Raw genomic sequence first — 24,861 nt, 5'->3', positions numbered from 1 at the left:
CTCCGAAACTCGTTCTGACACTCGTTAAACCGTACTCAGCCTCATTACAAAGCCCACTTCCTCATTAGTTCCCTCTCTTAAAAACAGACATACATCCTTTAGACAGAGTAGAGAAAAGGATAACCAAGTAGGCACTTGGGATACGGAACAATTTTGACGACCACGGATCCCAATACTTGTGATTATTCTCGTTGAGCTACAGGAGAAAAAATGTGATATAAAAGTGGCACTCAGTACATTAAATATGAAAAGTTACTTTACTACAAAAATCCCGGCAGAAAATCACCACTACGCTCCCCGAAGCAACTCAAGTGAAACACGCATGTACGCCCATGCTTTTTCTCACCAAGATTACCTCCAATTCTGAATGTTTTTCGTGCCGGCAGATACCTGCGGGTTTTTTTTTATAGAAAAAACCAGATTAGCGGTCGAGTAGGCCTTTATTCAGACCGTGGGACAGAACAGTTGGAGCGCAAGGTTGTCTTTTTCAGACGTATAGATCGGCTTACGCAAGCTAGTCACATAGATTTTGGATAAATTAGATAACTAACGATTAACTACCAAGTTCACGGAAGTTGCTGTAACTGGGTAACCAGACTACTCACATGGAATGATATCATTGACTTGAAACCGTATATCACTATCAAGATAGGTTTCCAAATAAATCAACTGGTTTACAACTCCTCATCTCAATGATATTGGATAGTGAAATTATAACCGTCTCACTTTTGATTGGATTTGGAACGTAAGCGTTTACATGTTTCTTTAATTGTTCTTTTTGTTTCTAACTTGTGGACCGTTCACCTCCAGCCATGAAAAATAGTTATTCAAGTCGCTGACCGAGTACTTACTACATAAAACCTGATGTTTTGCATTGCTACGGACGACAATAAGTATAATCGTTTGGCGTGATATCTCTCTCTCTCTCTCTCTCTTATATATATATATATATATATATATATATATATATATATATATATATATATATATATATATATATTAGGTCACCACTCCACACATCACCGTTAACATTAAACAACTAAAATCCCATAATTCCTCGATTTTATTCGGTTATGTAAAGTATTGTTCGTTGGATAGAGTCATTTTAAGGCTAGCTTTAAATTTGACAAGCATCATGAATATGGTTTCAGTGGCTCCCTTTCTCCCTTTTTATTTATCAACCCGACTGTTACTTTAAATTACGGAGCTAGAAGTAAAAAATACACCAAAAGTAAATGCATATGTAGTGACCAGTGCTCTTCAACGACGCATGCTTCTGGGATAACAAGTGTTTTACTCTCCCAATCTTTACTAGCTTGCTTAATATTATGTGGGTTGATTGAGTATATTTCCCATTAAAAACATCCAATCAGGACTGCTTGTGCTTACACTAATTATGCCTTGGGAAATTAGACTTAGCAACCTAATGAAAGCCGTTCTTCGGGATATCTTAGTATACTGATCTAGTTTTAAGTTATACCTATGTCTAAGTAAATAGTATGCTCAGGGTTGTTGATCAGTACAGTTGAATTTGACCTGTCTCCCGATACTTCAACATATGGTTAGGTGTGACTTTATTTAGGTACGCTACGCTGAGCACTTTCTCGTAAATGGTCTCTATGATCCAAGATTTTCGTGCTCACTACTTTTGCTTCGCTTAGTTGACGTGATGAGGAAAAAGTTGACGGATTCTCACGAGTTAGTAAGTTTTGATTTTAAGCTATTTAACACACGTAAGCTCGAGAATTCCATCAAAATCCATGGTATATAAACCTGACTACCGTAAAAGTACAAGCTGCTTAATCGATCAGATTAGTAGAAGCTTGTTAATATTACCGTTTACATAAACACCATGTTTTAGGTCCTTATGATTTATCTCAGCCTACTCTCAAAGTATCGTTAGAAAGTAAATTTGTGACTCACATCTTAGTTTTGCCTATGTACCAATATGAACCACAGCATATTTATAGTCATCACAGGACTATTTATACAACAAATTAATTATTTTTTCATATTTGTTTTGCAGGACACTTTTTTCTCTATTATCGTCACATAACTTTAATGAACCTTAATTTCTATTGTCATGAATATTAATCTGAATATTTGCAATGTAACTATTACTGGGTTAGCATTTTTCTTTCTTTTCGCTGCATTTCAAACAGCGTCCTTGACTGCAGTAAGTTGTTTTCTAGTGCGTGTAACTTAATTGCATCTTTTTCACAGCAAAATGTTTTGGAAGCTGTCTCAAAACAGCGTAACAACAGTTTTGATGGCACAGGTTACACTAGGTAAATACCATTTTATGTATAAGTATTGTTACAGCTTAGCAATTGTGTATATCTCATTTGGTTTATTCAACTGGTTTGCACCAATTGTTGTAATGTATCTGGGAGAAAAATATTCTATGATCGCTGGTTCATTTTGTTATGCGTAGGTTTTCAAAGACGATGTCATTTCCTTTCAGTTTATACATTGCTTCATATATTGAACCCTTTGAGTGGAGCCTGTATTCGGCATCTTTGGTAAATGGAATCGGTGCAGCAGGTAAACTTTTGAGTTGAAATTATCTATTAAGTGGTCTGTTTGATCCCTCTGTTTAGTGTTGTGGACTGCTCAAGGTGCATTCATTACCGATTGTTCTACCAAATCTAATTTAAATCAACATTTCAGTCTGTTCTGGGGATTATTCCAAGCTAAGTAAGCGATTTTATTCATTTTTGTGGTTATTTCCTTTTTGCAAGATAGGCGAACCTTAAAGTTGTGTTATCATTGTGTCTATGATTTCTTACGAAATTCTATCTTTTCAACTTAAACGTGTCATTGCAAACCTACTTATACTTTCAGTACTTGGCTTTCAGTTATTTAGTTCCGTGTTTGAACGGTGCTCTGTCTACTTCGAACTCAACAGGTGGGTGATACGCTTAATACTCAATCATGTACATGGTTATATGGTTCTCTTGATAAGTTTACCACTCACTTTCTAGCCTCAGGAAATATCTTTCACAGTCTGTACATGTTTTCAGTTGGATTCAGCTTTCTTTCATACCCCGATACCTTGTGAATCAACCGATTCTCCGCTTTTTCCAGACAGTCCCAGCGTCGGTAAATAATAGGTAATGTAAAATTCGCCGGCATGACATTCGTAGTACATGTACAAACCATCGAAGACGGTGTTTCAATATGATGACACTAACTTCATTATAGGCACTGCCCAAATACGCGTTTCCGAACCGCCGCATTACTAATATAGTGTTTCCACTAAATGGCAGTAATCCTTGTAAGAGAAAGGTGATCCAATACAGAGAGTCATTTAACATCTTCAACTTGGAGTGGCCAGATTTCACAAGCGTAGAGCAGACTGCTTCCACTCGACCTTTAACAGACACGGTTTGAGCCGTTTTGGTTTTCAGGATACGTAAATTGGTCTTATTCCTCACGCCACCACTAACATGTCCATAGTTACATAAACATATCAACTTTTCGAATATTTTTAACGGCTTAATACCAAGAGTGTGTGCATTGACAGTCCCTCACCAGTTTTGTAAAAGTACTTAATACCTGTACTCGGCACATGGTATACATACGAACAGTCATTACCAACTGATTAAATGTGGATCGCATGACTTGAGCATGATTGCATGGTAAAACAATATCGTCCAAATACTCAAGGTCAAAAGTCCTTCTCCAAGTAACAGTTCCACACCATTAGCTACTTCCATCAGAACTGTCTCCAAAATCTCATCGGTGGGAAAGAGAAATGGAAATTAAGCAGCTCTGCCTAACCACCATTACTGGAATGAAGTAATGGTGATAGGTGGTTGTATTTCCTCAGCCTGCCTGAGATATCTTTACACAGTCTTCTCACGGATCGTTCCCTCAATATTAAGAATAAAATTTGCTATTAAGTGTTACTTTCTCTGAAAAAAATAATCTGGGTCAACCATACAATGTAGTTGCTTCTGCTAAGTCAAACTCATCAATTCCTTGTTGAAATGTTTTGAATACTGGCTAACTAAACCCTTAAAACATCAACATTTTAATCAAAACTGGTACTCGTCACATAAGGCCTATTTCTACTTTATATTTGACAAGGCTCTGAAATATGAAGCGAAAGATATGAATATCAGTTGAAACCTTATTCCACTACATTAAGTATATCTAGCTGTAGAGGTTCACATATAATGAACGTCAAACGACTAATCGTCACCGTTATCGTGCTCTTGATGGGACGTAACTCGTGACTATGAATCAATGAGTCCTGTTTAGGTACTACTAAATTTCAATAACATACGACAGTTGATCTATGCATTTTATTTCTAAGTGATTCTCCAGTTCATTTTAATTAAGATTGAAATTACCCAGTTCACAAGCATACTTGAATGATTATTTTGTCCTGTTGTTTGTCTAAAAATAAAATCTAATGTATACATTTTTTTAAAAAAATTCAGTCAAATAGTCGGTGGTTTGTACGCTTACCTATCACTATCGAATATAGATGAAATCTCTCGCACATTACGTATTCGGCTTTATGGTGGATTGTTGGGATGTGCTATTTTTGGAATTTTATTATTATTCACGCTGAGAAAGCCTCATAAAACAGACAACATTTCACACCAGCAGTTAATTAATATGGAGATGAATTCCTCTGGTGATAACTTGAGTGAATTAACTCCAGATTACTCAACGTGAGTGGATTTTTTTTACATACCTCAACTAATTTCAAATATTGAGAAATCACGTGTACAATAATATAACAAATCCAAATAATATTGTTTTTAGTTAAATCGCCATCAGTATTCCCTCTAGTACATAGTAATGTGTACACGCATTTATAAAAAATATTAAACCAATGAAGGCAATTTATGGGTGATTAATAATGATAAAAAAAGGTGCTTTTTATGCTTTCAAATTTTTTCCCAATGTAGGTAATTTTATTATAGGCAGGAAACTTGTAATATTTATGGATAACCTTTTCTTGTTCACCAATGTACCACTTAATTGCGAAAATTGAATTCATATTTTAGCAGATATTAGAAAAATAGATTGGTATTGGAATTTCGGAAGACATTATTTTCAAGGTGTACAATAACGATCTGTTTTATCTTTAACAGTTTTCGAATAGATGGAATAACCATTGAACCCATTTTTATGACTTATCGTAGTCGATTTCTCCCCTTAAAATGGAAAATGAACCTCAAGGGGATGCCAAGGTCTATACATCAACAATCTTCGATCAGAAAATTAGCAGAGAAACTCCTAAGGCAATTTATCAGTATACACTCAGTAATCGATTTCATTTATGAAAAACAGAGTGATACTTAGTTTCATTTCTTTAAGGCTTCTTTAATCAGACAAGCAGATGGGTCGGGAAGTAGAAGTATGTATTTTTACCAGTTTCTAGTCGACCAGTGGTGGTTATTCAGCGGAATAATAAGAAACCTGGTTTCGTCACTTCGACGTATATTAATTGGTCGGACTGCTCCCTTGGAGAGAGCTGTTTCATGTATACTACCGAGCGACCTAGCCAATAATTATTCATCTCTCTTCGTTGTTTAGAAATGGTCAAATTGAGTTAACACAATTCTGTTTTATTATACTTGTTCTGTTGTAATCATATGGTAGATGTAACCATACCTTTCCAAACGACTTATCAAGCTCCTTCAAATTTTCTCAGTTCGATTCAATTTCATCTCTTATATATGGGAAAAGCTTTTGGGCTTCTAACTGACAGCTTTAGTTTTTGTATTCAAAAATAGTTTCTCATGCCTTAGATTCTTCCGTGATCACATAAAACTTAATAGGTGATCGTGCTAGGTTTCTTTCCAGTCCTCTCATATATCCCGTTTACTATTCGCATATTTAAACGGCAATTCACAGATGTTGTATTTCGTTACGTCTAATGATTATTATTTCAATAATTTTACTTTTTCAAGTTTTCATTCCCTATGTCGAGATATTTATTATGCTTATTTTTGTAATTACGTCATTTTTCCAAGTGAGATTTCGTAAGGCAAGTAAAGTTACAGACATTTATCTGAAGCTATAACTGTCAGTGAATAATGTATTCTGTGATGCTACCTCTCACCTATTCAGTTTGCCACTTTTTCCTTGCAATGCATTATTGTAATTGAAAATCCGTCAGTCATACAGGGTCTGAACCCAAGTCTTCATTCTTGCAGCCATCTACTACTCATCCTCTAAACATTACAAATGTGTTAATAGAAGATAGTATTCTAATCTTTCTTTCTCAATTGAATGACCGATTAATCCCGAAGTGTAGTTTAACTCCGAGTACGTTGAATTCTCATACGTTTTCACAGGGCAGTTGTTAGTTCTGCTAGTATAAAGTAAAATACACTAAATTAGAATTATTCAGTGAAGGAAAAGTTTTAAATCAAATTTCTTGTCAATTAATCCTCGGTGACTTTTCTGGAATTTATAGTCAACGGACGTTAATAGAAAATATCCAGAAGACCAAAGAAAATCAGTAGTCAAGATCCATATACTAATCCTCTTAAACCTCCTAAATTCCATAAAGTATAAACTATCATTACGTTTTAAGATCTTCGTTATTTTACCGTCATTTTTCAGTTCATTAACTGTTTCCTCTTTATTTATTTGTTACACTATGAGGTAAAAAATCGTTATGGCCGGTACATGGTTCATTTGATGAGGTTGTCAATCTGTATTTAATAAATCTCATATTCTCGTATGTAGTTGGTAAAATAAACCGATATGTTCACTTAATTTTTCATACATCGGTTTTTAGTGTCAGTTCACATTATTACTTTTGATGCAATAGTAAAATATATTGCGAGATTGGTAGTAAATTACAGTGGGCGAGTTTTAGTCTTTTATTTCATTAAAGAAAACCGTTACTATTAATTATCATTATTATTTAATTAATTGTGATATCGAGTTATATCTGTGCATTGAACACAATGTTATACCTCTACACGTTGGTAAAACTATCATCAGATGGGTAAAATTTGACAAATGTGATCGGTTTTTATTTTCTATCTAATAAATCCACGGAGTAAAATGAATTTATTTTTCATCTCACGGATTTTCAATACTCAGCTACACACAGTCTTGTTAAATGTATTTACTAAATCTTCATTATCATTACTGTTTTTTCCACTCTGAAACTAATTAAAATGTTAAAAGTCCATATTTCTAAATCTTTTCTCATTCATAGAATACAAAATCGTTCGACAGTTTTTCAGTCGACTTTACACTCTTTACGTAAGTTTTATTCTGTTTTAACATGATTCAATAGTTAACTCGTTTTTTGTCGTATAAAAGTTATTAATCGAAAAGTGTAATAAACTAAGACTATTAAGATGCAATTTCTCAGCTTGGACGGTCAAACATTGAAGTCACTTTCTGTCGGTTGAGGTTCGCGCGATGATCAGTTTCCATTATCTGATACCTTCGTTTACATGCTTCAACATGGGTGGCAGTGCCACGGTCGCATCCATCCTTTATCTTCCCTTTAATTTCAGATGTTAATACTGATAATTTTCAGCCCTTTATTTCATATATTGTTTTCGAATTACATTATCTACTTTTGATTTTAAATACCACACCCTTGTGGTATCTCATTTTAATTCATTCCCACTAAACTGACGTCAAGTTTAATATGGATTCGTTGTAGTTTTTACGTTTCATTTTACCAGCTGAACGACTAGGGACAATCTTAGTAAACATTTTATTTATATAGGTAACCAAATCATATGATTATATTTTAAATAATGTTTGGACTCAAAATAGCAGCCTTCTCACTCTTGATATAGTATTTTGTTAACTGAATGAATATGATAATAAAGTCTAATTTGACAATAAGCTAACAGTTATTCATGCACAACTTAGCGTTTGACACAATTTTACATCTTCCTACGTTGTCAAACTTCATATCAGCATAATGAAGGGGAATTAACATGATGAAAAACGAAGAAGTAGAAATAACAACATCTATGATAGTTAGAAGTAAGACCAAAGAATACACTTCTAAAACAATGAATAAAACAAATAAATGAAAATTTTCAAGCGGTATTAAATTTTATGCCACTGCCACCAATTCCAGTCGGTGTTACGTGGTCTTCATCGATAGATTACGGTTACTGCACATATCTCAACCATGTAGTCTGAATCTCCTGACTCAATTCATTTTAACAGCTAACGATTAATAACATGTCTTATTCGAACCACGTTCAGCCAACTTTCAGTCTAGTCTGATGCCAACCATTATTGCGTCGAGTTACGAATTGGCTGAGCTTACTTGACATATATACCCTAACCACTACAATCAGAATAGGTTTACAACTTTATCTACCAACATGGTAACCTGTGTTTAGCCTCTGCACCATTCAATCAGTGGTGGTTCTGCTACATAAAAAATGTTTCTAAGGTATTTGTCGCCAAATGCTCACAGTTAATATACATATGTCCTCAACCTTCAAAGACCATTTTTCCAACTATGAAATGTTAAACAAACTTTTATGCATGGAGTATTTGTGAGACTAACGTATTAAAGTCGAACTGATCTATCAACCTGTTATGTGTGCGGCAGATATTACCACAGTATTCATATGTTCTAACATCTAGAAAAATTAATTCTGTAATGCATATTATTGAACAAGTTGTAGATTAGCTAAACCTCAGTAACCAATATTAGTGTCTCACCTACCATAAATTTAATCAAGCCTATATAAGTCCCATGTTTTCTGTTCAGTAAGTACCCTATAATGTATGAATTGATTAATTTCACTATCTTTGAATTATTTTCAATATAAGAACTTGGTGCTAATTGCGCAATTGATATATGATAAGGCTATTTGGAGTATCTCATATTTCTGTAGTATTATCGTATAAAAGACCAATAAAAATTTGTTTGTAAATTATATTCAGGATTATCTACATCAAGGAAAGTAATGCTCATAAAACTCAGAACCGGAATACGATGAATTGATATTTGTTCCAACCGAAATTCGATAATCAGATCAGTATATTCCAAATACTATTTTTAAACTGTGATACTATGTAAACAATTGAGCGAGACTATAATTTATGAACGAACCAATCAAATATAAAATCACGTCTCGAATTTTGCCGCGAAATTCACCCATTCATTTGGCTAAATAGAGTTTTGGCAATATAGCTGATGTCAGTTTGTAATGAAAACCCTAGATCTAATACCTAGCCTAAACCATCAACTGTAAATCATAATTCTAATTCCCCACGCTGGTTTATAACCCTCTTTTGGTCCTAGTTATTAGATAGACACTCTCAAGGTCAGTTTAGCATCGCTTAAACGTCGTCCATAAATTATGGTCTCACCGTTAACTGGAATTAAATAACGTTTTTCGACTTTAACACTCCATGTTAGTACAATCTTCGAATGTACCATTCAGACTCTCATATAATTCGAAAGAATCACCATCGACTGGGCAACAGCCAAAGAAAACAGACTGGAGAAAACAACACAAATTAATAGCTGTTAACAAGCAATTTGCAACACAACAAAATAATCAATTCTTATTAATTGCTTTCTGGACCGCTTGTCAGTGATTAGAACAAATAATCATTGAAAAAAAGAAAGTTAGAAACGTCAAAATTCTCAATGGGTCATTGGGACAAAAAGGCACAAGTGAAAAGAGTGAAATAGCCGTAAAGCACGATGTGTTTGTAAGTTATAATATTGATACATATCTAGTTAAATCAACTAATAATTAGGCAAAATATATCCAAAACCAGCCATTCCTAAACATTTCAAGCTTTGAGTTTTTGCTCTACAATAACAATACTTAAACTTGTGGTTCGCCTAGTTTCTCAAATGTCAAGTTCATAATTTTCTTTGTGCCCGTCCAATTCAAGCGAGGAATTTAAATCCATGAAAATCTAGTACATAATGTAGTAACCAGGGTTTTGAATCTATCTTTATGACGAAATATTTTCATTACCTTCATCAAATTTACGTTCTTAACCTTTCTCCCACTATACACATGTATATGCTACTCTAGGTAGGTCGGTTAAAATTCTAATCACAAGACCAATGATTTGCATTCTTGTGGCAGCAGCATTTACTGGTAAGTTGGAATAAAATTAATACCTTAATTGTTAACTAAATTTTTCTTGTTTCATATTTTTATGCATTACCGCCTGTTACTTACTATTTGTAAGTATCTAAAAACGTTTTTAAAACCTTTTTAAGCTTTGGAAATTTCTCTGCCAGTCTACGTGTTTGTCTTCCTATTTAGATCTGTTGGTTCGTCCTTCCATTTACAACTGAATATCTTGATTCCCTTCATTAAATATGTATGATTCTTTTATGTTTTGGAACATAGCAAAATCTGGAAAGTATTTCAGAAAGATCAACAAATTTTAGTCGACCATATCCAATAGAAGCTAATGACATTCCGATTGTTCCTGTTGTTGTATTATTTTAGTTAATCACTAGTTCAAAATGTTTATAACGCCAGAATACACAGAGTGAAATCTCTTTAGATGACATAACAAAAAGACTATGGAGGCCCATTTTGGGCCCTACGTGATTCTTTATACCTGTACATCTATAACTCCTGTCACTCTGTAGCTATGTCTAATATTCGGTTAACAGTCAGACAATTGTTAACAACATTCCTAGTTCACTACATCTAGTTTAAACGTACTAAGTGCGGAAACAGACAACACCCAAGTTATTCTCGTATTGCATCGTACACGTTAATATTTCATAGTCATGTGACTTAGGCATTAATCAGGATTTCTTTTGAAAACCACCTAACCGACGGTCACAATTTACGGTTTCTAATAAAATGCATATTACGAGCTAACGAATCGTACTACTAAACAACCATAGTAACCCTAACACTGGCTATATTGATTTACCAGTTTCACTTACCAAATCAGAGTGGTTGATATCCTTGACGCTTATTCCTCTTGTACGAAGTCTCCACTATAAATAAACTTAACAATGACACATAATTAAATTATGAATACCCGATATCTGGATGTTTCACGTATGATATTATTGCCCTTCCAGGATTGCGTAAACTAATGATTTCAATTGTATGAATTTCACTCATCTATTCTCACTTGACCAGTCGTTGTGTAAGGATGTGCTGAGGCATTACTGATTCTTAATACTTTATGCGCCTTCAGTACCTTAGTTCAGCCTTCCTCCTCTGCAGTCACTCTGTGATTACTTGCCTGTCATTATTTCCTGAAACATTATGCTGTTATCAGTGGTTTTTAGGTTGGTTTATAAATTTTTCTTTATTTGTATCTTGTCCTATCACCAACCTTATAAGTTCGTAATAGCACCATAGTGAAATCACCAAACTAGGTGTCATTATTAGTAGAAACACGATATTAAATTCGGCTTCACACCATCTCCCATGTAGTCAAATCAAATTTCGTGAAGCGCCGTTAATAGTTGAAGGAATTCACATCGATGGGCTTCTTTAATAAAATGTTTTTATCAAGTGCGTAAGTTTCTTGTTCAACTGTCGACTTTTGTATTTATCAATTAAAGTAAACATTTAGATATTGTTTGCCACTTGACAAATCAAAATATTGTGTTTTTAGGAGAGAATTTATCATGCAGAGAATTAACTTAATAACCAAATGAAAATTCTGAGAAACGTTTAACATAATACAGTTGTAGCATTCCGGCCAAATATTCTAGGACTTTAGGATCAAACGCAGATGAATTTCAACCATGTTGGGAGTAAGTTATTCGAATAGTAGTAAACACAGTGAATTAACTCAAGTTGAAACTATAGAGTTGGTTTCCGATTCAGTGATTTAAAAATGACTCACTCTCTGTGAAACTCCAAGGTCCTGAATTTGATATCCGTCAGGATCATGGGTATACATTCATTGCTGAATAGGGAATCTTCTCCAGTCACCTACTGCATGAAAGCAAGACTAAAGGATAGAATAGTTGTAAAAGTATAGTCTTTGAAAGATTTTCATATGCCAACTTCTAAAACCATATGTTACTACACCATCGCTTTTGTGTCTTCAGCTTGATTGTATTCACAACTGAAATCTAGCCATCAACCGACATTCCCTCTGAGATGTTTTGCCAATATTCTACGGTCAACATTAAAAATGTAATTAGAGATGCCTATTTAGCATTTTTCCCTTAAAATACCTTCAATTTATCGTACCATAATCTGAAATTATTTTAGGTATTAATTTGACGTTCTATTCAAGTCTATATGCTTCTGCGTTAGGACATTGTTTACATTTCGGTAGAAATGCAAAGTCTTATATTGGATTAGCTGGCCTGTTTATTGGGATTGGAGAAATTGTCGGTAAGTAATCTCACTTATTTTATTTTATACAAAGTAATTCTCTTTATAAACCTAAATAATATATGGACAATAATTAAAGCAGAATTAATATCAGTTCTTTATATTTTATAGATTCTCTTCAACAGCTTACAACATATTGATCAAATAGAGAAATAGCATGATATAATTTAACGCGAGTAAAAGTGATACGAAAAATGTAAAAGATTATGATTTATATAGAGTTAACAAATTAGTGTAAAATAGTTGGAATCATTTACATCGAATTTTAACCGTTGCATCAATTAAAGGTAACATAATAAGCCCAACAATATAATCTTAGTAACAAATAATTAAATAAAACTAAAATGAAATAAATTATATCGACAAAAATAAAGTTATGAACAGTTAAAGAGAATCTACGTAATTTTAACAAACCATATTGTTATGCGTCAATTATAAAATATGTTGTAGTTTGTATGTCTATTTATTATTTTGATTGAAAGTCAACCTATCAGGCTTATAATCAACTTCACCATTAATTAATACAGTTTAAGAATGTTGTCGTATTTCTTTTATCTACATTATATTAGTGGCATTAATGAAAAATTCATTTATCCTGACAAAAGTTTTATTCACTGTGTGAATGACTAACTGTAATGTAATATGTTTGTACTGTTAAGTTTATTCCGTTTGTCTTACATTTATTCCAGGTTTTCCATGGTGGTCTAGCTTCAATTGACTCATGATCTCAAATAATGAAATTGCTATAAAATCCACAAAAACCCTTCTGATACTAGTTAGCATATGCTCGCTAGTGACTGGTTTCAAGAGGTATTTCCTGGAGTCCTAGTGAAAAGCAGTGACCAGTGGAGTGAGTGAGATAATAACTCACTGAAGACAATGGTGGATGTGTTGCTCAATTTCGTAGATTAGTTGAAGTTAGACATTAACACCATTAGATGCCAGCTCAGTGGTCTAGAGGTTAAGCGTTCGCGCGCGGGACTGATAGGTCCTGCGTTGGAATCTCGCGGGGCGGGGTCGTGGATACGCACTGATGAGGAGTCTCACAATAGGACGAAACGGCCGTCCAGTGCTTCCACGTTTTCCATGGTGGTCTAGTTGCAACTGACCCATGATCTCAACTATTGAAATCACATTTATTTGTTAATAAAATTGGTTCTGATTACAAACAAAACATAAACAAAAAACAATTTTTAAAAAATATATCCTTAATGTAAAATCCCAAAATAATTCAATCCTTATAATTTTATTATCTTAGTTAACATTGTCAACATTATTCTCCATTGTATTGTTTTATAAGGGAGGGGGAAATAGATTTGTGAATTACGGCACAATATGTATTTACACTGTCTAAATGTACGCTATTTTATAAAACCTAGAATTCTTGAATCGAACTGCTTATGAAAACTCAAACTTGGCTTTTTAAAATCCACCAATTCCTCTTCTTAATGTCATATTTAATTACTCTTTAAATCTTCATCTATTTCCTACGACATCACTATCACTAGTGGCATATATATATATATATATATATATATATATATATATATATATATATATATATATTCTCTACGACTTATTGCTTCTTGATTATTTGGAGAGGGCTTGAAGTCATAATAAAATACGAGGTAGTACTAATCTTGAGTATACTAGGTTATGCTGTTGAGTCACGTCACGATCACACTGTATGTCATATGAACTTGACATGTAAGTAACTCAGTCATACGATAATTGATTTATAACGACCAAGAATAGTGCAAACTCTTACTCATATTAATTGTTAGACGCAGCACATTTACACCATTGGTTTGGGATCAGGGTTTTCCGATTCTCCTAGATAAACTCTTCATATCCATCAACTCTACTTAAGGACTGGATGTCTGCTTCTCATGCTACCACTTTCTCGAACACGCCCCTAATGTGAAGATAGTGAGTAGGACTTCTGTAAATGCCATAAATGAGTGACCACATGGGGGATTTCGAGAGGAAAACAGTCACTCCTTAGCTTCAGTCATACAAGGACATTTGTGGGCTATATTCACTGCGGAATTTGAGCTTGATACCGAAGGCACTTAATTGTAAATCACTTGGTTATGAATTAATACTTCACCTTCCCTGTATTTATTATTGTTCATGAGTAAATCTAGCCTAAAAATCTTGATTGGCTACTTCATATATTGAATCAATTGTATATATCCGTCATCTACAACGTAAGACCAGGCACATATATGTGTATGTAATTTTAATCTCATGGTTTAAGTGAAGACAAAGTGTGTATACACCTACGCCATTGTGATCGATTTTGAACCATATCACCCAGAGTCTCCAACCACTGGTTACGACAGTCGGGCTGACCCCAATCAAGTAATCTGCATCTACTAACATGGCTCAGACTAGAAGTTAGTGACTTTGCAGACTGACGCTACGTTTTCGCTTGGTCGCCCGGAACTTTCTTCCGTCGATCTTCAACACTAGCCAGTACTGCCAATTATATATATAATTGTCGTATTTTGAAATAGTAATAAAAAACTTTATTTATATCATTGATTGCAGGTAGTTTCTCTTCACATTTAACTCGGTGGATTCGTTTAGAAGGAGTTCTAGTTATTTTTGGTTACATCAGTGCAATTGTAGCTGGCTATTTCACTTTCATGATGTTACCGACAAACAGTTCTATAAAAGATACGGATGAACTGTCTTATATTACTCCTAAGCAAGTTCAAATTAAATTCACTATAGTTTTTTCTTGTCTTTTGTAAGTTAATCCTCTTTACCAACTGACTACCAGATGAAGACCAGTGACATTTTAATTGACTGAATTCTTTAATTAATCAATGCAATTTCATCGCTGAGCTAAATAAAAACGACGTAGCCGTTTACGTTGTTTCGGTTTGAATTTGTGTCAGAAATGTTCAGAAAGTAGTCGGTTTGTACTTCATGCTCAAGCTCATTAATATCTGTTTGTAGCATTGAGAAAATCTCTTTTCATCGTAGTATCTTTGATTTTGGCGTCAGTGTGACACTAAGATTATTTCTCTGCTCAAAATTCTTACCACCAGAAGCTAATTATAAAAATGACAATGAAAACCATCTACACACCTTGTTCACAATAATGTTCGCTTGTGATGATGCAACATAATGGAAATTACGATATTACGTATCGAATACAAAAGTTCATTTATCAGTTGGTGTTTCGAGACTTTATCGAATGTGCTACACGTGTGCGACTTCTATCTATCTTAGTGTTTTATGTCACTTAGTGCAAGTATTACGTGGTTAGACGTCATTTTTTCAAATCACTTACTGCCAGACCAAAGATACAAGTTTCTTGGTTGAGTCGTACAGAACCATAGTGACATAGTTCATATTCCATTCATTCGTAAACTTTTTCTGAATTTTGAAAAATAACACTATTTCACATTTCATTTTCCGATTTCATCCATTTCTTGTAACCATAATTTCCATCTACCACTGGGTCAATTCTTTTACTTTTTGAGTCCCATTACTCTCCTAACTGATTATGTAATTCAGATTTCCTTTTATTCTACTTGGAATAAGACGACGACATAACATATCAGTTATTTCAGGCTGTCACAGTAAAATTCAGATTGTGGTATTGAATCTCTGTCAAATATTTGTCGTAAGACTATTTTCCACATAGTAAATCGTTAGTGAGTAGTTCGTGTATTCTACAACGTGCAGTTAGCCATAATGAAACATTATGGAATCAGGTGATGACGTGCATATCTTGTTTTTAACATAGTCCAGTCGAATTTTGACGTAGAAATAGTTAACTTGTTCATATCTTTTTATCAGTGTCTATTTGGCTATGCTCATAGCATTTTTGTTTGGTGGTGTGGATTCCGTGTGGAACACACAAATTTCTACTTTAATTGGTTTCATTTATGGTGAACATGGAAGGGATGTTACAGTTGGGTTTGCTTTATTCAAATCTGTTCAAGTGAGTATATATGTACATACTTTTGTCTAACTATTAAGGCTATAAAATACATAATTTATTCCTTATTCTTATAACTTTTTCCCCTGTCAGTTATCAAGTGACAAAATCATCTATCAGAATACCGACTTATATGACCTTGTTCTTGTGCTAAACCAGTGGCACGTCAACCAGCACTAACAGCCTTGCGTCAATTCTGAATCCTTATTAGTCCTTCTCGCTCAGCCCTCCCCATTGAGTTCAGAACGCAACCTCAGTCTCCACTGTATGAATAATATGTTTGAAACATACGTAATTTATACATAAGTAAACCGTATAAATAGCAACGATACAAGATGAAGCCAAAAGTGACTGTGAGTGTGAGAGACTGTAACTAATATATTGGGAATAACTTGGGAATATAAATCGTATAATAGTAGCCAAGAAATCAAATGAAAACTTATAATAAGAGAAATATAAATTGTATATAATCTAGTTACTTAGTAGTTATATTATAAGAATATATATATAACAGTCCCCGATAGTTACCCATAATACAATCTTCTTCCAATACAACACTCATTGTAGCGTAGTATACCTGTAATTTGGTTAGCCATGTAAGTGGTGCCTGGTTGTCTACGTATTTTGTCGTGTGACCACACTGTATTGTTTTTCCTTGGCATTACCCTTTCACCATTATGTTTAACCTGCAAAAAAGGATAACTTGAGAACTAGGTGTATTCCAGGACAACTGTTTACATAAAAGCTGCATATTGGACCTTTTGAATTCGCCTATCAGCGCTAGTTGTTCGGAAATGGATCAGTCATCATACTCTGAACACTAGTACCAAGAATGCAAGTCACTTCGTTAGAGGTCAATCTATAGTGTAATTCTTTACTGCGTGCACAATGCAGTTCACGCTCGATTTTATTAAAATATCGTAAACTTAAGTTATTTCTAACTTGACTAATATACGTTAGATTATAACCATACACATCCTGTAAACTACTGTGCAATGCTTCCTTTAAATAATAGGCAGTATGAACATTTAGTCCTACTAAGGATTCGCTAGTTAGGTTTACTCAAGAGCCTACTAAGTTAAAATGATCGGTTCGCAACAGATGTTGCTGATTCATAAGTCATTAACAGTTTACTTGTTAATTACTGATGATTAAACTCTAATGTAAACAAGAATCAACCCCTTCTGACAATCTGAAGGTAATATAGGATCTGTACAATTTTTCTTCTTACTCATCCAAAACCTATATATATATATATATATATATAATGTTTAATACTTTTTATTTTATACTGTTTCTTTTTAGTCTATCGTATCGGGAATTGCTTTTGTCTATAGCACTTACCTACTATTACACTGGCAAATACTCATTTTTGTTGTAATGGCTACTAGTGGTTTGTATTGCCTACTCAGTGTCTATTGGTCACATCTATCTCGCTCAGTAAATTTGATCGCCTAGACTGAACGAGCTTCTCCATGCTAATGTAACAAAACATTAACACCTCAGTGCTCAATATAAAGTTAACTGTGATTACTCTTGAAAACCATCTTGTCGTTATTACTTATCCTTTTCTAAATTGACAATGTTGAAGAATTGTTTGCATAGGAAATTGGCTTTTGTGCACATTTTCTTTCCTATGTTTTTTTTATTTATTCAGTTTGTTCTCAACTATCGATGAATTTTATTGCAATCACGATTAAAAATCATTACGACTTAGTGTGTGTAATTCGTCTCAATGATGGGAGTGTGATCTGCGTACTTACTTATTTCTTTGACAAGTAATACACTGACAAATTTTCTTCAAGTAAAAGTGCCACTGTGGCACTAACTGAAATATCATCCTCTTTTTTAGAATTAAGAATCACATGAAGGAAGAGTTTAAAACCATAAGTATTCATGAAATCCCTATTCCTTAGTAAAGAATAATTCAAAAGAAATTCGTTTATGAAAAATGTGAACAAATTGTAAAGTTCGCAATCTGTAAACATTAGCATGCAAACATGCACTGGATATTTTGAGACTATTTAGCCAAAAATATTAAAGAAGTCTTAAATGATAACAATCAGAATTATTGGTTTTGGACCCTCGTACCGTGTTTCATTCGTTAGGAAAATTATTCGAATCGCGTTTAACAGAATGTAAATTTGTAACCCACTAACCAAAGTTGAACGGCTAAATTAATGAACAAAAAACTCCATGTGTTATGTTTGTAGTATTACTGCGTCATTTGAGCATTAAACCAAGAAGATTCTTTTAAGTTATAATCAAGATAAGATCTAAACGTTCAGATTCTCCAAAACTAATGGAGTCCGAATGCCTAGAATATCACACACAGCTACACTATTTTACGATGAAGCAAAAGTAATTTATATCCGTTTTGTGGATTAGATGAATATTCCAAGATGCTAGTGTTGATTTAAAGCTATAAAAAAGAAATTAGACTTACATAAACCATTACATTCTATACGATCGTGCTTGCGTTCACAGACAAGACAATATTTCACATGCCGTGATGGGTGATTGAATATGTTTTTCTACTTGTGTTGACCACGGTCAATGACAACATAGACGGAACTAGTTAGGAAGCACCGTCTAAACTTACAAAACCCATATCTCAAGAGTTATGTTTTAACCACATATTTATGTTCACTTTTACACGGAATATATTACATTTTAAAGTTTGTTTGGTTGAAAGCTTTTTTTTCTTTTGACATCTGCCCATTTAGGAGTTCTCATCAATATTCGTACATTCTCAAGCAACAACCATTCAACTACTTTACACCTCATCTAAACAATCTATCACGTCTTATCCTCTATGTTAATGTTACTGTCTATAATACTTTTCTATTTGAGGTATGTAAGATTATGCAAACTTATTCAGAATTAGGATATTCATTCAGTTGTACTAACTGGATTTAAATTTTCTCAACTGACAGAATTCTGAGCCAGTAATAAGCTAGGATTGGTCACTTAACTCAACATTTGAGAGGATGTATCGAATAAGTAAAACTGGGTCACCGGTAGATTTCGCGTTGTAGCGGTAAATAAATCCCCAAAATGAATAGCACTAAGTTTTCGACATTGGATGCTGACCATATGTTTTAGTGGACTCACCTAGCTGAAGGCGCTCGGTCAGGCATCCGCACCAGATCACGTGTGGTAACGCCGTGCTCAACATCAACCGCAATCGTTAGCCAGATTAGATCAGAGAATTCCGATATATTGGTCATCGCCAAATATACTCTTCCGATCTCCTCGACTCTGTCTTTTGATTTCTCTGGGTGGGAACGAAATATATTAGAAGGTGTTACTGGTAGAAGCGTTGTCAAACACTGAATACCTGTGACATCATCATTGGTGAGACTGACGTGATCTGGTACACCTAATTGCAACTGTGAGTCTGTTCCTTTTTGGGATTTTTATATATCATTGCCTTTATTTTTTTTTATTTTTTTTAAACATTGTGATTTTTTTTTCGTGTTTTTTCTTGGATATATATATTTTTTCCCCTCGTTCATTATCGTACTTCATACTTCATCATGACTGAACAGACACCTAAAGTACTCAAGCTTAAGACTTTGTCCCCGCCTTCGTTTCAACTGATGCCTTTCTGGCCCGACAACATCGAAGCCTGGTTTTGCTACGCAGAAGCCGACTTCTACGAGCACGGCGTGATCGACACACGTGCACAATTCCTCGCAGTAGTCAAGGCACTACCGCGCGAATTCAACAGGTACGTAACACCTGGTATGTTTACTAGTGATGTTTCCGATCCTTACGAAATCTTAAAACGCTCGATTCTTAAACGAGGAGACCAAACCGATCGACAAAGGTTAGATCAACTCTTCAACAATATCGACCTGCAACACGGTTCTGCGACAGACATGTTGCAACGGATGAGAGAGGTTATAGGCCCAAGAACTTTCGACGAAGGTCTATTCAAACAATTCTTCTTGTCAAAACTCCCTCAACAGGTGCAAGCAGTTCTGGTCTCGTTCCAGAACAACGCCTTAGACGAGCTAGCTGCATCTGCCGACCGCATTTTAGAAATTACGAAATCTACTACCGAGGTATTTTCAGTCAAAGAAAAACCTCAAGCGACTCAGAATGATATAACCGACTTATGTCACACACTCACGCGTTATCTTAGTCTTCGTACCGACCGTAAGAGACCGCGCACACCACGTAGAAACATTTCTCGTAAGCGATCTGTCTCTAGACCACGAGAGACATAACCCCGACTGGTGCTGGTATCATAACCAGTATGGAAAGTTTTCCAGAAATTGCAGAAAACCCTGCAATTTTCCCAACACGAAACCGACTGATTCGAAAAGCAATTCGGGAAACTTCCAAGCCGGCACGCGTTAACGGCAACCGTAGCCGGCGAACAAAGCCGTCTGTTATTCGTCACAGATGTGACAACGAGAGTTCGCTACCTCGTCGACACTGGCGCAGAAGTTAGCGTTCTCCCAGCGAATCCCAACGATCTTCTTCAAGAATCGGCTCTAAACTTACAGGCGGCAAACGGAAAACCGATCGCTACGTATGGCAAAAGGTACGTTTACCTTAACGTGGGTTTACGCAAACCCATACACTGGATTTTCGTTGTTGCAGATGTTTCTATACCAATCATTGGTATGGACCTTCTACAACACCACAATCTGATCATCGATACGCGCAAACGGAGGCTAGTAGACGGGAACACTAATTTGTCCGTTTGCGTAACTTCTTTTACTGGTTGTAGAGTATCCCCAGTCACAGTTAAACATATGATAGACCCACTCTATCAACCACTACTCGATAAGTACCCTGGGATACAACAAACTCAACCGAAACTACCATGTGTAACCAGCAATGTTACACATCACATCACGACTACAGGACCACCTGTATTCTCTAAAGCACGACGACTAGCTCCTGAAAAGCTAAGGTTAGCGAAAAACGAATTCGATCACATGATGGACTTAGGAATCATACGACCGTCAAGTAGCCCATATGCATCTCCGTTGCACATGGTCCCTAAAAAGGACAGCAACGATTGGCGTCCAACTGGTGACTATCGGCGATTGAACGCGAAAACCATTCCCGATCGTTACCCGTTGCCTCACATTCACGATTTGACAGCTACCTTGAAAGGTACAACTGTCTTTTCGAAAATCGACTTGGTTAAAGCGTATAACCAAATCCCTATGGCTACTGACGACATACCGAAAACAGCTATCATAACTCCTTTCGGACTCTATGAATTTTTGCGAATGCCTTTCGGTCTAAGGAATGCTGCTCAAACATTCCAAAGATTCATAGACGACGTTTTTCGAGGTCTCAACTTCGTACACGCGTATGTTGACGACTGTCTAATCGCAAGCCCGGACAGAGAAACACATCTCAAGCATCTGGATCTTGTTTTCGAACGACTTCAAAAACATGGCATTACTGTAAACGTTCAGAAATGCCAATTCGGAACCGACTCGTTAGACTTCCTAGGACACACTATCGATGCTCAAGGCATTCGACCTCTTAGGACCAAAGTGGCGGCCATTCTGGATTACGCAGAACCGACCACCGTCAAGCAATTACGCACGTTTAACGGCCTCGTAAGTTTCTATAGACGTTTCGTACCCAAATGCGCATTACTCATGAAACCTCTAACCGACCAACTTCGTGGAAATGCGAAATCCATTAATTTGGACGACAACGCACGAAAAGCATTCTACACAGTTAAGGAACTGATTGCTAAAGCAACAATGCTCGCACATCAGGACACCCGAGCACCCATTAGCATCGCAGTAGACGCATCCGACTCAGCAATCGGAGGAGTCTTACAACAATGGGTTAACAACTCATGGCAACCCTTGGCATTTTTCTCTAGAAGGTCGCTAGACACCGAATCGAGGTACAGCACATTCGGTGGGGAACTCCTGGCTATGTATTGTGCTGTACGGCATTTCCAACACTACATCGAAGGTCGTGAATTCACTCTTTTCACGGACCATAAACCGCTCACTTTCTCGTTAAGCTCTCCTTCTGACAAGTACTCTCCCCGTGAGTCTCGACAACTGGACTACATTTCGCAGTTTACTTTAGATATTCAACATATTTCTGGAGCAAACAATGTAGTTGCAGACGCCTTATCTCGCATAACTTCCTTGAACAGTTTCCAAGGAATCGACCTTAAACTCGCCGAGCTTCAAAAAGAAGACAGTGATCTTCAGCACGAGTTATCGTCCACAACACTTAAACTACGCATCAAACATATGGGAACAGGTAAGGAAACCTTACTTTGTGACACATCTACAGGTAGGGATCGCCCAATCGTGCCGAAACATTATCGACGCAATGTCTTCAACACATTGCACAAACTTTCGCATCCAGGTGTTCGTGCAACCATCAAGCTTATAGCAGAAAGGTTTTGCTGGCCTGGAATGAATAAAGACGTGAGGGAGTGGGCACGCTCCTGTGTAAGCTGCCAAAAATCTAAGGTTATCAGACACAATAAATGTCCCTTAGGCTCGTTTAAAACTCCCGATGCTCGCTTCGACCATGTTCATCTGGATTTGGTAGGACCTTTACCAGATTCAAATGGATACTCTTATCTCTTAACCTGCGTTGACCGTTTCACTCGATGGCCAGAAGCAGTACCTATCAAGGACATCACTGCTGAAACAGTGGCTCGCACCTTCGTCGAACGATGGGTAGCAAACTTCGGTTGCCCTTCAACCATCACTACAGACCGCGGACGTCAGTTTGAATCTGATCTTTTCCGTCGTCTGACCACACTTTTAGGAATCACTCGCTTCCGAACGACCGCCTACCATCCACAAGCAAACGGGTTGGTAGAACGTTTTCACCGACAACTGAAAGCTTCGCTATCAGCTGCAAACGTTTCACAGTGGACCGATGCTCTTCCACTCGTCTTACTAGGTATCCGCAATGCAGTGAAAGCTGACATTGGATACACTGTGTCTCAACTCGTTTATGGAACGACACTTCGACTTCCAGGAGAATTCGTGGATCCTTCGATCTCTTCAATGAAAATGAATCTAAACTCCTACACGAACAGGCTCACAAACGCAATGCGTTCAGTTAAACCTGCTTCCACTCGACCTCAATCAACTGATGTTTTCGTTCAACCTGACTTACGATATAGTACACACGTTTTCGTTCGTCGAGACTCGCATCGACGACCATTCGAATCAGCATACGAAGGACCCTTCAAAGTTCTTCAACGTGAATCTAAGTACTATATAGTCGATAAGAACGGAACCAACGATAGCATCAGCATCGATCGCTTAAAAGCAGCGTATTTAGAAGGAACTCCTGTCCACGTCGATTTTCCTTCGGTACAATCGAACGACACGACTCCGACACTTATAATACCTCAGCCGACAACCAACACACACGATGATACTTCGACAGTATCCGAAAATAAACTTAAAACGACGCGTTCTGGAAGAAGGGTGAGATTTCCAGAACATTTAAACGACTATTGCACGTAAGGCACTTCTTGACATTTTATATTATTTTTTTAAAAAAAAAAAACAATTTTAATATGCTTATATATTTTTATTTCTATTTTAAAAAAAACAAAACAAAAAAAACAATTTTTTTAACGCTATTACGTGTTCATGAGTTTATTTTCCATTTTTTTTCCGCCGACATTGTGTTTTTACGCACATACGAGTGTATTTCGACGTGCACTTACATCTTCTCTTTTCTTTTCCAGGACGGCTGGAAAAGAACGATGACGTTTATGAGGATCCGAAATTTTCATTGTACATTTTCTTTTTTTACTATGTTGTACCTCCGTCCCATATAGTAAGGAAAGACGACCAGACGCTGCTACACTTAGTAAGCTATCAGAAGAGTGTTTACCAACGACAAACTCGTTGGGTTTAAACTTCTGGCTGGCCACGTCTTAGGGTCGTCACTGCCCCACTAGGGGGGAGTGATCTGTAGCGGTAAATAAATCCCCAAAATAAATAGCACTAAGTTTTCGACATTGGATGCTGACCATATGTTTTAGTGGACTCACCTAGCTGAAGGCGCTCGGTCAGGCATCCGCACCAGATCACGTGTGGTAACGCCGTGCTCAACATCAACCGCAATCGCTAGCCAGATTAAATCAGAGAATTCCGATATATTGGTCATCGCCAAATATACTCTTCCGATCTCCTCGACTCTGTCTTTTGATTTCTCTGGGTGGGAACGAAATATATTAGAAGGTGTTACTGGTAGAAGCGTTGTCAAACACTGAATACCTGTGACATCATCAGCGTCATTCCCAACCATTATTTACAACTGTTGCAACCAGGAAATTTGCACCTTGCGATATTGCTCGAACAACTTGTTAGTGACTTTGTGGACCGGTGTCACACACTGGTATTTTTCCAGCCTACTCTTGCGTCAGCCAACAATACACACCGAGGCAGAAAGTCCTTAGGTAACGGTAACATTTATCGACTACCTTAACCGATAAAAATTCATAGTGTCAAGCCGACATTGCTTTGCACACATCAATAAAATACTTGAAACTTACATATGTCCTTTACTTTCATGGGATGTTTTAGTGCTTCATTTTGTTAT

General features: G+C 36.1%; 1 protein-coding gene across 1 annotated transcript; it reads left to right on the top strand.

Annotated features, from left to right (window-relative positions):
- The first annotated feature begins 432 nt into the window (after nt 1-432).
- On the top strand, nt 433-21,157 carry MS3_00008681 (uncharacterized protein). Its single transcript, XM_051217014.1, has 10 exons — nt 433-745; nt 2,027-2,176; nt 2,224-2,288; nt 2,323-2,430; nt 2,465-2,544; nt 2,576-2,697; nt 4,449-4,685; nt 7,199-7,245; nt 10,023-12,320; nt 14,874-21,157. The coding sequence occupies exon 10, from the start codon at nt 19,818-19,820 to the stop codon at nt 20,511-20,513; it is 696 nt and encodes a 231-aa protein (XP_051065644.1). The 5' UTR covers nt 433-745; nt 2,027-2,176; nt 2,224-2,288; nt 2,323-2,430; nt 2,465-2,544; nt 2,576-2,697; nt 4,449-4,685; nt 7,199-7,245; nt 10,023-12,320; nt 14,874-19,817; the 3' UTR covers nt 20,514-21,157.
- Nucleotides 21,158-24,861: the final 3,704 nt, after the last annotated feature.

The sequence above is a fragment of the Schistosoma haematobium genome, chromosome 6 (genome assembly GCF_000699445.3).
Source record: "Schistosoma haematobium chromosome 6, whole genome shotgun sequence".
In the NCBI taxonomy this organism is placed as follows: domain Eukaryota; kingdom Metazoa; phylum Platyhelminthes; class Trematoda; order Strigeidida; family Schistosomatidae; genus Schistosoma; species Schistosoma haematobium.
The sequence above is the reverse complement of the archived record's forward strand: the minus strand, read 5'-3'. Positions and strand labels throughout refer to the sequence as shown.

Excerpts from the sequence above, each read along its gene's own strand:
- MS3_00008681 (XM_051217014.1), top strand. The coding sequence starts at position 19,818 with ATGACTGAACAGACACCTAAAGTACTCAAGCTTAAGACTTTGTCCCCG.